Source organism: Chlorocebus sabaeus, chromosome X, assembly GCF_047675955.1.
Source record: "Chlorocebus sabaeus isolate Y175 chromosome X, mChlSab1.0.hap1, whole genome shotgun sequence".
Taxonomy (NCBI): domain Eukaryota; kingdom Metazoa; phylum Chordata; class Mammalia; order Primates; family Cercopithecidae; genus Chlorocebus; species Chlorocebus sabaeus.
The window spans coordinates 17,379-33,178 of record NC_132933.1 but is presented as its reverse complement, the minus strand read 5'-3'; the positions used below and the strand labels follow the sequence as shown (position 1 = coordinate 33,178).

At 36.3% G+C, this 15,800-nt stretch overlaps 1 protein-coding gene across 5 annotated transcripts in view; it reads left to right on the top strand.

Annotated features, from left to right (window-relative positions):
* Nucleotides 1–15,800, top strand: part of TMLHE (trimethyllysine hydroxylase, epsilon) — a 113,239-nt gene that overhangs the window by 80,748 nt on the left and 16,691 nt on the right. For all 5 annotated transcript variants that reach the window (XM_073013270.1, XM_073013269.1, XM_073013268.1 and 2 more), the window contains 3 exons: nt 7,632–7,808; nt 11,952–12,231; nt 13,973–14,092. In XM_073013270.1, the coding sequence (XP_072869371.1) occupies nt 7,655–7,808; nt 11,952–12,231; nt 13,973–14,092 (554 nt within the window). In that variant the 5' untranslated portion in view covers nt 7,632–7,654. The remainder of the gene's footprint in view (nt 1–7,631; nt 7,809–11,951; nt 12,232–13,972; nt 14,093–15,800) is intronic.

Here is a 15,800-nt window from a genome sequence, read left to right as displayed (position 1 = left end):
GTTGCCTTCTATCTGCATATTTGACTTAGGCAATAGGATTTTCTGTAATATTCTCAGAGGGTTTTTTTCTGTGTGTAGGTAACCCTTCTGTTTCTACACATATCTCATGATCTTTTCTTGTTGTTGAAAATCTGGAACATTTTAGATAACATTTTGTGGAAACTGAGTTCTGACGTCCCCAGAGTAATTGTTGCATATTTTTGTGTATTTGTTTGTATTTTGTGTATTTGTTTGTTTTGTGTATTTGTTTGTTATCTGTGGTAATTCTGTGGAGTCTTTGTCCCCTGCAGTGTGTAGCCACTGATGTCTCTGCTCAGGTTTTATTTTTACTTCTTATTTTTATTTTTAACTGTGGTTTCCTAAGCATTGCACTGGGATCACCATAGCCCAGTGGCTCTCAATTGGGGTCTATTTTGCCCCCCAGGGGACCTTTGGCATTGTCTGGAGACATTTTTTGTTGTCACAACTGGAGAGGAAGACGCTGCTGACACCTGGTGACAAAAAGACTATCTGGCCCAGATGTCCATAGGCCTACTTGAAGCATCAGGTTGAGAATTCCTGATATAGTTTAGAGGCCAGCCAACTATTGATCAGAGGTTATGCTTAAAAAACTTAATCTAATAAGGCTTCCACCCTTTGCCAGAAGATCTGTGTGTTGTTTGAGGCATACACTCAAAGTTTGAGCTATTTACAAGTAATATGGTTTGGATGTTTGTCTCCTCCAAATCTCATGTTGAAATGTGATCTCCAGTGTTGGAAATGGGGCCTGATGGGAGTTATTTGGGTCATGAGGGCAAATCCCTCATGAATGGCTTGGTGCCTGCCCCTCAGTAATGAGTTCAGACAAGATCCAATTGTTTAAAAGAGCCTGGCACATCTTCCCTCTCTCTCACTCCCTCTCTCACTATGTGTCGTGCTAGCTCCCCTTCACCTTCTGCCATGATTATGAGCTTCCTGAGGCCCTCACCAGAAGCAGATGCCAGCACTATGCTTTCTGTACAGCCTGCAGAACCATGAGCCAAATAAACCTCTTTTCTTTACGAGTTACCTAGCCCCAGATACTTCTCTATAATGATGCAAACAGACTAACCCAAGAAGTTTGTCCTGGTTTTTACTTTCTGTCATTCTCATGTTTCCTACAAAAACCCTCATTTTCATCCAGAGACATGTAAATAACTAGGGCCATTTCCAGTCTCTCTTCAGTGTGCACACAGCAGTGCATGCATATGCAACCTTCCAAATACTAGGGATGTGTGGGAGCTTTTCAAGGCCCATTATAGCTTTCTCACTCCCTATATAGCCTGGTTAGATTTCTGGCTGTTCTTCGGGTCTGTTGTTTGCTCCAACCAGTATGGCTTCCGTAATTGTTTTTGATAACACCCAGGTGCATAGGGGTTTTATGAATGCTCTGCTCCAAATCACGTTAGTCATCTTTGACAGCAAAGCTGCCGGTTTTCTTGGTTTAGCCCACCTTCATGGAACTACTGCTGATTGGAGCTAGGGGTGGAGGAATAGGAGTGGGAGCACCCCATGCTAAAATACACCACAGATTCCCACTATTTTTACCCAAGGTTCAGTAGTTTTTTGTAAATAAATACTTGCTTTTTAAAAGAAATTGCATTGTGTATGTTTAAAATATATGACATGATATTATGAGATACATATAGATAGTAAAATTGTTACTATAATGAAACAATTAACATATCAATCATCTCACATAGTTACCCATTTTTTGTGGCAAGAACAGCTACAATTAACTCATTTAGAAAAAATCCAAAACACATTGCACTATTATAAACTATAGTCTTCATGTTGTTGTGTAACAGATATCTAGATCTGTTCATTCTACATATCTGCTACTTTGTGTCCTTAGCCATACATCTCCCATTTCCGCACCCATGCCCCTACCCTTGGCCCTGGTAACCACTGTTTTATTCTCTCTATATATTTAATTGACTTTTTTTTAAGATTCCAGATACAAATGAGATCATGTAAATTTTTTTTCTGTATCTGGTTTATTTCACTTAGCATAATGTCCTCCAGGTTCATCCATATTATGACAAATGGCAAGATCTCCTTTTAAAAAAAGCTGAATAATATTCCATTGTCTATATATACCATAGTTTTTTTTACATTCATCCATCAACAGACATTTAGGTTGTTTCCATATCTTGGCTTTCATGAATAATGCTGCAGTGAACATGGAAGTGCAGGTATCTTTATGAGGTAGTACTTTCATTTCCTTTGGGCATATACTCAGAAGGCAAAAGAATGAAATTGGACCTTTATCATCCTACACACAAATCAGCTCAAAATGGATAAAGACTTAAACAAGAATAAGACCTGAAACCATAAAACTCCTAGAAGAAAACATGTTGTAAAGCTCCTTGACATTGGCCTTGGCAATTATTTTTTTGGATCTCACACCAACTGCTTAGGCTACAGAAACCAAAATAAATAAATGAGACAACATCAAACTAACCAGCTTATGCACAGCAAAGGAAAAGAATCAACAAAATGAAAAGATATCCTGGGGATTAGGAAAAAATATTTGCAAACTGTATTTGTGATAAGGGATTAATATCCAAAAATTTATAAAGAATTCATACAACTCAATAGCAACAGAACACATAACCCAATTAAAAAATGGTCAATGAATCTGAATAGACATTTCCCCAAAGAAGACATACAAATGACCAACACCTATATGATAAGATGCTCAACATCGCTAATTATAAGAGAAATACAAATCAAAACTACTCTGATATACCACCTGACACCCATTAGAATACCTATTGTCAAAAAGACAAGAGATAACAGGTGTTGGAAAGGGTGTGGAGAAAAAGGAACTTTTGTACACTGTTGGTGGGAATGTAGATTGGTATAGCAATTATAGGAAACAGTATTATTACTAAAGAAATTAAAAATAGAATAAATACTTCTCAACTTGCTGTATACCTTTGGACAATTTCCAGAGTCTTAAAATGGTTCTTTTTAAATTTTGGCCAGTTTTATCAATACTTTTGGGGGAGAGAATTTGCCAAGCTCCTCATTATGTTTTTCTAAAAGAAGTCTCACCTCCAGACTCCCAAGGCTGTACTTTGAGACGCATTAGTGTACTAGGCTGTGGGGTTGCACGACTTGGGTTCATGTCCTAGCTCTACCACCTAATGATTATATTCTTACAAAGTTACTTAGCATTTCTGAGCTTTAATTAGTTGTCCTTAAAATGAGAATGATATTACCAATGAAAGTGAATGTGAGAGGTACAGGTATAGCAGTTTTTAAAAACTATTGCTTAATATCTTAAAATGTGGATAAACCACAGTTTATTCAGCGATTCTTCCACTTCCCCACTGATAGACATTTAGTCTTTTTTCTAATTATTTTTACTATTATAACCATCACTATTATGAATATCCTTATATGCTGCTCCACACGTGTGACACTTTCTATAAGATAAATACTGAGAGGTGAACTACTCTTTGCCCAAAGGAAAATAAGTCATTATATCAAAAAGACACCTGTATGTGTATGTTCATCACAGCACAATTTACAATGGCAAAGATATGGAACCAACCTCAGTACCCATCAACCAATAAGTAGATAAAGAAAATGTATATATACACCGTGGAATACTACTCAGCCATAAAAAAGAATGAAATAAAGTATTTTGCAGCAACTTGGATGGAGCTTGAGACCATTATTCTAAGTGAAGTAACTCAGGAATAAAAAAACAAATACAGTATGTTCTTACTTATAAGTGGGAGCTAAGCTATGTTATGCAAAGGCATACAGAGTGGTATAATGGACATTGGAGACTCAGAATGGGAGAGGGAAGGAGGGGGATAAGGAATAAAAAACTACATATCAGTTTCAGTGTACACTACTACTCAGGTGATGGGTGCACTGAAATCTCTGACTTCGCCAATATACAATTCATCCATGTAACCAAAAACCACTTGAGCCCTAGAAGCTATTGAAATAAAAAAATATATATTAAAAGATAAAATAAATAAATAAAGTACAAGAGTAAAAAAGATAAATACTGAGAGGTGAATTTCTAGGTCAAATATGCACATTTTAAATTATTTTCATAGAAACTTGCTGATGCCATATAGTATAACTTTAACAATATTTACTCCTACTACCAGTGTTTGCAAGTATGCATTTTTCCCCACATCCTTTAAAACACATTTTAATCAGCCTTTAAAATTTTTGTTGCTCTGATTGGTATAAAATGGTATCACATTTTGGTTTAAATACCCATTTCTTTGATTATTAACAAGGCTGGGGGCAGTTCATATGTATACCGGTCACTTCTGGTGACTTTCCTTAGTGATATCCTTTACCTATTTTTCTGTTGGGTTTTCATCTTTAATGATCTCAGAGGTTTATTCTATATGCTGGATATTAATCCTTTTATGTTACAAATTTTTTTCCTGTTACTTGTCTTTTAACTTTGCTTTTATATTGTTTGCAGAACAGAAGGTATTTATTTTAATATAGACAAATTTATCTCTATGCCTTTTGTGTCATATTAAAACAACCTTTCTTACCTCAAGGTTGTCAATATTTAATGTTTCACAGTTTTAATTTTTTGTACTTTAATCCATCAGAAATTTATTTTTTTGAATTATATGAAGACATAACTTATTTTTTCTTTTCTTTTGTAAATTGGGTCACACACTTTATTTACCTTTTCTAAATGAGTAACCTAATGTATAGAAAGTCTTTGTTTTTTTGTAATTTTTTTATTTTGCTATAACTTCAAATTAACAGAAGGTTAGTTGCTAAAATAGTACAAGGACCTCCTGTATTAGTCTATTCTCACACTGCCATAAAGAACTCCCAGAGAATGGTTAATTTATGAAGAAAAGAAATTTAATTAACTCACAGTTCCATAGGCTGTACAGGAAGCATGGCTAGGAGGCCTCAGGAAACTTAAAATCTTGGTAGACGGTAAAGGGGAAGCAAGCGTGGTGGAGCAGGGGAGAGAGACAGCAAAGGGGGAAGTGCTACACACTTTTAAACAACCAGATCTCATGAGAACTCACTATCATGAGAGCAGCAAGGGGGGAATTTGCCCCCATGATCCAATCACCTCCCACCAGGTCCCTCCCCCAACATTGGGGATTACAATTCAACATGAGATTTGGGTGGGGACAAAGAGACAAACCATATCATTCCACCATTTCACTCCTAGCCCCTCCCAAATCTTATGTCTTTTCACATTTCAAAACCAATCACACCTTCCAACAGTCTCCTAAAGTCTTAACTCACTCCAGCACTAACTCAGAAGTTCAAGTTCAAAGTCTCATCTGAGACAAGGCTAGTCTCTTCCAGCTATGAGCTTGTAAAATCAAAAGCAAGTTAGTTACTTCCAAGATACAATGGGGGTACAGGCATTGGGTAAATGCTCCCATTCCAAATGAAAGTTCAAAACCCAACAGAGCAGTCATTAAATCTTAAAGCTCCAAAATAATCTCCTTTGATACCATATCTCACATCCAGGGCATGCTGATTCAAGTGGTGGGTTCCCATGGCCTTGGGCAGCTATGCCCCTCTGGCTTTGCAGGGTACAGCATCTGGGAGTGCTTTCACAGGCTGGCATTGAGTGGCTGTGGCTTTTCCAGGTGCACAGTGCAAGTTATTGGTGGATCTACCATTCTGGGGTCTGGAGGACAGTGGCCCTCTTCTCATAGTTCCACTAGGCAGTGCCCTAGTGGGGACTCTGTATGGGGCCTCCAACCCCACATTTCTCCTCCACACTGTCCTAGGAGAGGTTCTTCATGAGGGCTCTGCCCCTGCAGTAGACTTCTGCCTGGATATCCAGGCATTTCCATCCATCCTCTGAAATCTATGCAGAGGCTCCCAAGCCTCAACTCTTGTCTTCTGGGCACCCATAGGCCCAATAATACATGGAAGCCACCAAGGCTTGGGGCTTGCATCCTCTGAAGCAATGGCCCAAGCTGTTCCTTGGTCCCTTTTAGCCATGGCTAGAGCTGAAGCAGCTGAGACATAGAGCCAAGGGACATGGGGGCCGTGTCCCAAGGCTACATAGAGCAGTAGGGCCCTAGGCATGGCCCACAAAACTCTTTTTTCCCTCTTGGCCTCAGGGCCTGTAATGGGAGGGGCTGCTGCAAAGGTCTCTGACATGCCCTGGAGACATTTCCCCCCATTGCCTTGGATATTAACATTTGGCTTCTCTTTGCTTATGGAAATTTCTGCAGCTTTGAATTCCTTCCAGAAAATGGTTTGTTTCCCACCACATAGTCTCACTGCAAATTTTCCAACCGTTTATACTGTTTCCCTTTTAACTATAAGTTCCAATTTCAGACCATCTCTTTGCAAATGCATATGAGCGTACACTGTTAGAAGCAGCCACGCTACATCTTGAACACTTTGCTGATTAGACATTTCTTCTGCCAGATACCCTAAATCATCTCTCTCAAGTTGAAAGTTCCACAAATCCCTAGAGCAGGGCCACAATGCTGCCAGTCTCTGATAAAGCATAGCGAGAGTGACCATTACTCCAGTTCCCAATAAGTTCATCATCTCCACCTGAGACCACCTCAGTATGGACTTCACTGTTCACATCGCTATCAGCATTTTGGTCAAAACTATTCAAGAAGTCTCTAGGAAGTTCCTAACTTTTCCTCACCTTTCTGTCTTCTTCTGAGCCCTCCAAACTGTTCCAATCTCTGCCTGTTACCCAGTTCCAAAGTTGCTTCCACATTTTCATGTATCTTTATAGCAATGCCCCACTTCCCTGGTAACAATTTTCTGTGTTTGTCTGTTCTCACTTGGCTGTAAAGAACTACCTGAAACTGGGTACTTTATGAAGAAAAGAGGTTTAATTGACTCACAGTTCTGCAGGCTGTACAGGAAGCATGGCTGGGAGGCCTCAGGAAACTTACAATCATGGTGGAAAGCGAGGGGAAGCAAGCACATCTTACCATGGCAAAGCAGGAGAAAGTGAAGGCGAAAGTGCTATACACTTTTAAACAACCAGATCTTGTGAGAGCTCAGTCACTTTCAGGAGAACAGCAAAGGGGAATTTGCCCCCATGATCCGATCACCTCCCACTAGGTCTGTCCCCTAACATTGGGGATTATAATTCAACATAAGATTTGGGTGGGGACACAGAGCCAAACCATATCACCTCCTATATATCCTCTACACACCTATGCTTCCTTCTTTTGATATTTGAATGGTTTCATATTCTAAATTTAGTACTTATATATTTTGAGTTTATCTTGATGACCTTCTGACAACATGACATATAGACACAAATTTATATTTTCCCAAGTTCTATCTAGTTGTCCCAACACCATTTATTTAAAAATTCATCTTTTCCTCAATGACTTTTGCTGTCACTTTATTACATATCAGATTTCCATATGCATTTGGGCATATTTCTGGGCTTTTTATACTCTTCCATCATTTTATCTATTTAAATACAACATTACACCATTTTAATTATAGAAGTTCTACAGTATATTTTAATATCTGGTAAGGGGCAAGTCCCTCCCCTCAACCCTTACTGCTTTTGCTTATTTCTTGGTAGAAGACTTTTAGAAGGAAGTTTTCTGGATGCTGATTTCTGATGAACGTGATCTTTTCCCTAGAGCTGAAATATGCTAATACCGTAATGCGCTTTGATTATGTCTGGCTTCGAGACCACTGCCGCTCAGCATCGTGCTACAACTCTAAGACTCACCAGCGCAGCCTGGATACTGCCAGTGTGGATTTATGTATCAAGCCAAAGAACATTCGTCTGGATGAGACCACACTCTTCTTTACTTGTGAGTGGACAGGATACTTGATCTTCTTTGGGGGTACTCTTCTGAAGGACAGTTATTTTGTGGAAAATGGTTTGTTCCTTTCAAAAATAGGTTAATAGTTATTTTTCTTCTTTTCTTGTTTTGGAAGGATTTTTTGAAACATTTTTCTCTTCATATAAAATTGTTACAATCCACAGCTAACATTATACTTAATGGTGAGACTGAATGCTTTCCCTCTAAGACAGGGAACATGGCAAGGATGCCCACTCTTACCACTATTATTTAACATCCACTCTCACCACTCTTATTTATCATAGTACTGAAAATTATATTACAGTAAGTCAAGAAAAATTAATAAAATTTGTACACAAAACTCTTTATTTGCAGATACATGATAGCCTAACATAGACTACCTCAAGTAATCTGTAATAAAACTATGAAAACTAATAAATAAGTTCAGTAAGGTCACAGGACACAAGATCAACACACAAAAATCAATCATATTTCTATATACTTAAACATGCAGAAACTGAAATGAAAAATGACCATTTCAGTAGCTTCAAATAAATTTAAATATTTAGGTATAATCTAACAAAATATGTATAGGATCTATATTATAAAAATTATTAAATGCTGATGAAAGAAATCAAAGAAGACATAAATACATGGAGAAGCAAATCATGTTCATGGATTGGAAGACTCAACATAGTAATGATGTCAGTTTTCTCCAAATTGATGTATAGTTTTAATGTAATTCCTATCAAAATATAAGCAAGATTTTTTAGTAATTATAAACAAGCTTCCTCTAAAATTTAAATGGAAATATACAGGCCCTAGGAAAGCCAACACAATTTTTAAAATGAAGAATTAAGTGGGAAGAAATCACTTCCTGATGTTAAGACTGCAGTAATCAAGACAATGTGGTATTGGTGGAGGGACAGATACATAGATCAATGGAATAGAATAGAGAACCCAGAAATAGATCCACAGAAATATAGTCAACTTATCTATAAGTGCAAAAGCCATTCAATGGAGGAAGGATAGTCTTTTCAATAATTGGTGCCGGAGCAATTGGATGTCCATAATCAAAAAATAAAAGAACCTCAACCCAAGTCTCACACCTTATATAAAAACCAACTCATAGTAGATTGTGGACATAAATGTAAAACATAAACCTATAAAACTTCAAGAAAAGAACATATGAGAACATCTTAAGGTCCTGACTTGCACTAGGACTAAACTCTTAAAACTCAGCCTAGAAAACAAGCAATACAATTTTAAAATGGATAAAAGATATGCTCAGACATTTTCCTGAATAGGATATACAGATGGCAAATAAACGCATGAAAAGATGTTCAACATTATTAGCTGTTAGAGAAATGAAAGTTAATATCACAATGAGATTGCACTACATACCTATCAGAATGACTAAATTAAAAAACAGCAACTACACCAAATACTAGAGAAGATGCAGAGAAATTTTATCACTCATACATTGCTTATAGGAATGTAAAATGGTACACTCTAGAAAACAGTTTGGTAATTTCTTACAAAAAAACCAAACATGCAACCCAGAAATCACACTTCTGGGCATTTATCCCAAAGAAATGAAAACTTATGTTCACATAAAACCCTGTACATTAATGTTCACATCAGCATTATTTGTAACAACCAAGAACTGGAAACTACCCAATGGTTGAATGGTTAAATAAACCATCCATATAATAAAATGCTACTTACAGCAATGAAAAGGAACGAACTAATGACACATAACTTGGAAGAACCTCAGTTAAATTATGCTGAAGTGAAAAAGCCAATCTGCATGATTTCATTTATGTAACAGTCATGAAATAACATAATTATAGAGAACAGATTATTGGTTGCCAGAAGTTAGAGATGCAGGGGTAGGAAGTGGCAGATGTAGCTATAAAAGGGTAACACGAAGGAGTCATGGTTGAGTATCTTGATTGTGGTAGTGGTTACACAAAGTTACACATGTAATTCCACTGCAAAGAGCTATGCACACAAATGAACATATGTTTAACTGGTTACATCTGAATAAGCCCAATGGATTGTACCAATACCACTTTCTTGGTTTGGGTATTGTAGTATGGCTGTATAACATGTTAACATCAAGGAAGGCTTGGGGAAGAGCTCATGGGACTTTCCTACACATTTCTTTTCAACATCCTATGAATCTATTATCTCCAAATAAAAAAGTTAAAAGAAAAAGCATTGGAGGAAAAACATGCTTACAATGCATGCATTGACTACTAATTTATGTACGATAGAAAAAAATGCCATAGAAAGGTTTATTTAAAAACAGGCAAAATATTAGGAAAATGTATGCCAAAGACTAAAAATCCTTAATATGTAAGGTGCTATTGCTAAATTGTAAGAAAAGTACAAGTATTCCAATAGAAAAATGTAAGAAAGGACTGAACGGACAAATGATTAAAGCAGGAGTCAGCAAACATTTTCTGTAAAGAGCCAGATGGTAAATATTTTTAAACTTTGTGGGCTATGTGAGTGAATGGAGCTATAAACAATATGTAACAAAATGGACAGATGTGTTCTGAAACAGGCATTACAAAACCAAGCACCAGATTTGACTCATAAACCATAGTTTGGTAGCCCCTGCATTAAAGAAACATAGATGTCTAACAACTATAAAAAGTATTCTTATTAGCCTTATTAGTAAGCAAATAAGTTAAAATTATTACAAGATAGCAGTTCTACTTTAGTTACCAAATTAGAAAAATATATATTTTAAGTATAAGAATACTCCATTTTGATGGACACAATATGTGCTGTTGGAGGGAATGAAGATAAGTACACTTGCTAGAAAGTAATTTGATTATGTGTATCAGAACTCTTAAAAGTTTATATCTTTGAAATTTCTAAATACAAAGATACAAACTTTGAAGAAATGTAATACACATTCTATTTCTAAATTATTAGAAATATGGTTAAAGATGATCACTAATAAATAATAGGAAAATTTTAAAAATAAATGTACATATGCAGAAGAATAGATTGGTTACGTAAATCTTGGTAGTGTACATTTTGTAAGCTTTAAAAATTAATTTTAATGAAGGTTGAATTTTTAAAATGATAAAATTTAATTGTAAAAATTGTTAAAATGTTAAGTGACAATGGCAGAGTCCCAAATTTTATATATATGTAAATTACATAAACTATATTTGTATATATATAAATTACATAAAATAGGAGAATATATAGAAAAACTGGAAGGAATGATGCCAGGATGTCAATCATAGTTTCATCTGGGTAATAGAATGATAAACATGGTGACTTTTAATTTCCTCATACTTTTTTATGCTTTCCAAATTATCCAAAGTGTGATACTTTTTTTTGTCAAGGGGAGGGAGGAAAAGAGAGAGAGAAGTAAAAAGGAGAGACAAGTTGTCAACATAGCCTTTCACTCCTTCTGCTGCTTCCTTTGCTTATCCTGAAGATTTTCTAAAGCATTTTGGGGTTGGTTTTCAACTTTTTGGGGGTGGGGGGTGCACAGCAGGTAAAGCCACTTACAAAGTCATTTTACTGTATTGTGTTGATGTCATATAATTAGACAGCAATGTCCTATATCATGTAGAAGAGGAAGGCAGTATTGAACTTCTAGCAGCAAGAAGTTGAGGTTTTAGTACCACCTATAGTACTTAGTTGTGTGATCTTGAGTGAGTCACTGACTTTTTCTCCATCTGTAAAATAAAGATTAGCCCCTTCTACCTCAAACATTCTGAGTTCCTATATAGATGAAAGACAGGGATTGGGGCAAGGGGAGAGAGTGCCAAGTAGATTTGTAAAAGCCTACTTGGATTATCATTCTTTGATGACTTGATGAATTTTCCAGAAGGTCTTTTACTATGTAACTATAATTCTGTAAATTTATTTAGCCTCTGGGAAGATTTATTTGTTCATTCATTTATTCATGCATACCACTCAAACCACACATATTTCTGTCTCAGAAACATTCTAGGCACTCATTTTAATTTGGTTTCATAAACAACATAGTACTGGATAACTGATTGCTAAGAAAAAGATTCTTAACTAGTTGTAACGAATTATAATTTGTAACCAATTACAAATATTGACATTATTTGTAATTATTATTTTAGTGCCTTTTATTTTTCCCCTTAAAAGGGCCAGATGGTCATGTGACTAAATATGATTTGAATTGGCTGGTGAAAAACAGCTATGAAGGGCAGAAACAAAAAGTTATCCAGCCTAGAATACTATGGAATGCTGAAATCTACCAGCAAGCCCAAGTTCCATCTGTAGATTGCCAGAGCTTCTTAGAAACCAACGAGGGACTGAAGAAGTTTCTGCAAAACTTTCTGCTCTATGGAATTGCATTTGTAGAAAATGTCCCTCCCACTCAAGAGCACACAGAGAAGTTGGCAGAAAGGATCAGCTTAATCAGGTAATTCATTTCTTTCCAAAAATCCACAGTACTATAATTAATTTCCAGAGCATGAGCACCAATAAATAAATGTAACAGGTATGGTCACCCTTGTTTTCAATCCAGAATATTTTGTAGCATGAATAAGGGGACTCCCACTTGCAGTGCTTTATTTGAAGTCTGGATTTCTAATCTCTAAATACACTTACGTGTAAAATATAATGATGACTACAGAGTCGTTGGTAATATGTTTCTAACCCAGTGATCCCAAGTGACAGGTATTATTGTACACTGGAAAAAAACACTGACTGTAAGGAGAACTGGATAGTAGTCTGAGTTCTACCATCAAGTAGTTGTGTGACCATAGGCATGTCCATTACACACACACACACTCGACCCCCGCTGTCCTCTATTTTCCCATCTGTTCAATTTGACCTTCTGGGATTCCTATGGCTTGATTCAGAGACTGACTGTTAATAACACTGCCTTAGAAAGCTATATAGCATTCAGCCAGCACATTCCCATGCATTATTAGTAATACTGATCAGTGTGTTTTGTCCCCATTTTGCTGATGAGGCACTGACACTCAAATATACCAAGTGTCTTGCCCAGGAGCGCTCTACTAGTAAACAATAGAACTTGAATTCAAATAGCCCAGGTTTCCTAATCTTAAATACATTGTTCTTTTCATTACCATTCCACACTTCTGGGTGGTATATAGATTAATCTTCTATAGTATTAAGTGTGATGTCAACCTACTTTATTATAATTGCTACTTTCCTTTTACTTAATAAGATCCAGATATAGCTCATTTTGTAATAGATAGTATGCTGGGTCTTCTGCCCTATGCTGGTAGAGCATAATTAACAGCATCTGTGAGCCCTCAGTTTGAATCACAGTTTGAGAATTTTCAAGTGAAAGAAACTGTGCTGGTAAGCAATAAATTGAGACAGCTTTAGGGATGATAGTTCAAAAGGAAGAGCATTTCCTATTTGAATTTCAAGGGTTCAGAAAATAAGATGAACTTTGAAAGCTAAAGAATTAAAGTGACCTTTAGTCAGATTTGAGCCCACCAGGAAAATAATTACAAAATCAAAATATATGATGTATACTTCAAGGAGAGGCACAACAACAATGGTACAGCAAGTCTCACCAAATACTTGCTAACAGAAACTATCCTGTTCTCTTTTCCTTATTCCTCCATGTCCAAAAGATGAGTGAGGATCTACATTAATCACTTCTGTGTCTTATAAAGAATATGAGAACTCTTCAGTCATCCTTGCAAATTGGATTATACAAAATACTAGGAAATGACCACCATTATTGAAAAAATGGTACTAATGAAAGACAACAGCTATAAAAATAGTAAATAACGTTAAAAAAATCACTTCTAGAAGCAGCTACATCATCTTTTTCTGTGAAAGAATGGTGAGCATAGAAAAGAACCTTGAATTTATGAAGGCTATGAAAACTGGGCACATAATCAGAGTGAGATAATTCTCTAAGCTTTCATAATACATATACTTCCACAGTTTTCTCCCCAGTTTTCTAGAATGTTAATAAGTGACAGAATTGTCAAGACTAGCGTGTTCAGCTGTTTCACCTTATGAAACAGTTGAATTTCACCTTATGGATGAAATTCTGGAACCAAAAAAATCTATTGTTATTTGTGAGTAACTAAAGAAGGTATTGGAAAGAGTTTTGAAAGACAAGAATGAACATTTCAAATAGCTAACAGGTCTTTCTTTATTTCATCTAACAGAGAAACCATTTATGGGAGGATGTGGTATTTCACTTCAGACTTCTCCAGAGGTGACACTGCATACACCAAGCTAGCTCTGGATCGGCACACTGACACTACCTATTTTCAAGAGCCCTGTGGGTAGGTGGATTAGATTTTTACAGTGTAAGGTCTTTATATGTGATAGTCTTGAGTGGTTTCTTAATTATTTTCCATTCTATTTGAACCAAGATCGTATCTGCTGCTGGGGATTTGTATGACTTTCTTTCTCTTCCCCTAGAAACATCATTTTGAAATACCTTAACTCAGATTTTAGATTCTGTATTAGGCCATTCTTGCATTGCTATAAATAAATACCTGAGACTGGGTAATTTATTAAAAAAAGAGATTTAATTGTCTCATGGTTCTGCAAGCTATACAGAAAGCATAACAGCATCTTCTTCTGGGGAGGCCTCAGGGAACTTCCAATCATGGTGGAAGGTGAATGGGGAGCAAACAGTTCACATGACAAAAACAGGAGCAAGTGAGAGAGTCATGGAGGAGGTGCCACACACTTTTAAACAGCCAGCTGTCACAGGAACTCACTCACTATCTGAAGACAGCATCAAGCCATGAGGGATCCACCTCTATGACCCAAACACTTCCCACCAGGCCCTACTTCCAGCATTGGAGATTACAATTCAACATGAGATTTTGGTGGGGATAAGTATTCAAACTATATCAGACTCATAGGAATAAAATATTTTTAAGTGATGGAAAATTCATCTTACTATATAAATGGAGTCCTAATTTTGTTAATTATTAAAATGTAATTTTACATTTTTCAAAGTAATTATAAATTATCCCCCAAAAAAGTATTGCCTAACCATTAGTTTTGAAATTTGTACAGATTTCTTGCATTTAGTTATTAACATATTGGAAAAGTGTTGTCATGCAAACACAGCTGCTTTGAGTATGGCATTAAGAAGAATTTGAATCTGATTTACAAGAAGTTGGAGAGGAGGAATGATGGAAGAATAACTTTTTCACATGGAATAAGATGCTTTTGAGCCAAAGATGATACATACTATACTCAATTTTCCTACCATTTGCTCCTCAGTAGAGGCACCTCTGTGGTTATTCTGTTGTTCATCTCGCTTCTGCATATAGATGATAAGCCTGAGACACAAAGATATGAGTAAAATGAGTGCACATAGATTTATGGAGACTATATGAGGATGATAATATGCAATTGCTCATGGTTACACTGATTTCCTTTAAGGGTTTGTAACTTAAGAATGTTTGATTCAGGGAAGGAAGAACAAAGCAGCTTTTAGATATCCTGCTCAATGTTATCAATATATGGAGAGATCAACAGCCCTGCATCCTCATTCTAGTGGATACAGAAGGAAAAAAGAGGAAATGGGATAAGAAGCATCTGTACAGGGGTTGAGGTTCAAATACTGACTAGCTCTTCCCTTTATGACCAACACCAGAGATAAACAACTGTTGGTGGCTTCAATTTAATTGTTTGTAATCAATGGCAAGGACCAAGTAGATTAGCAGTGTGGTAATAGCAGTTAGGAGTTCAGGCTATGTCATCAACCAGACCCAGATTTGCATCCCAGCCTGAACATGTATTAAATTTGTGATCTTGGACAAGTAACTTAATTTCTCTGTGCTTCAGTTTCCTCATCTGTAAAATGGGACTAGTAATAAAACCTATCCATTAGCATTGCTAAGGAATTAAATTATATGATCATACTGCCTGACACAAACTAAGTGTTCAATAAATATTAGGTATAATTTTCATCATTTTATTCATTTTAATCACCATCTTCATTGTTATATGCTTTGCTCTCTCTAAAGC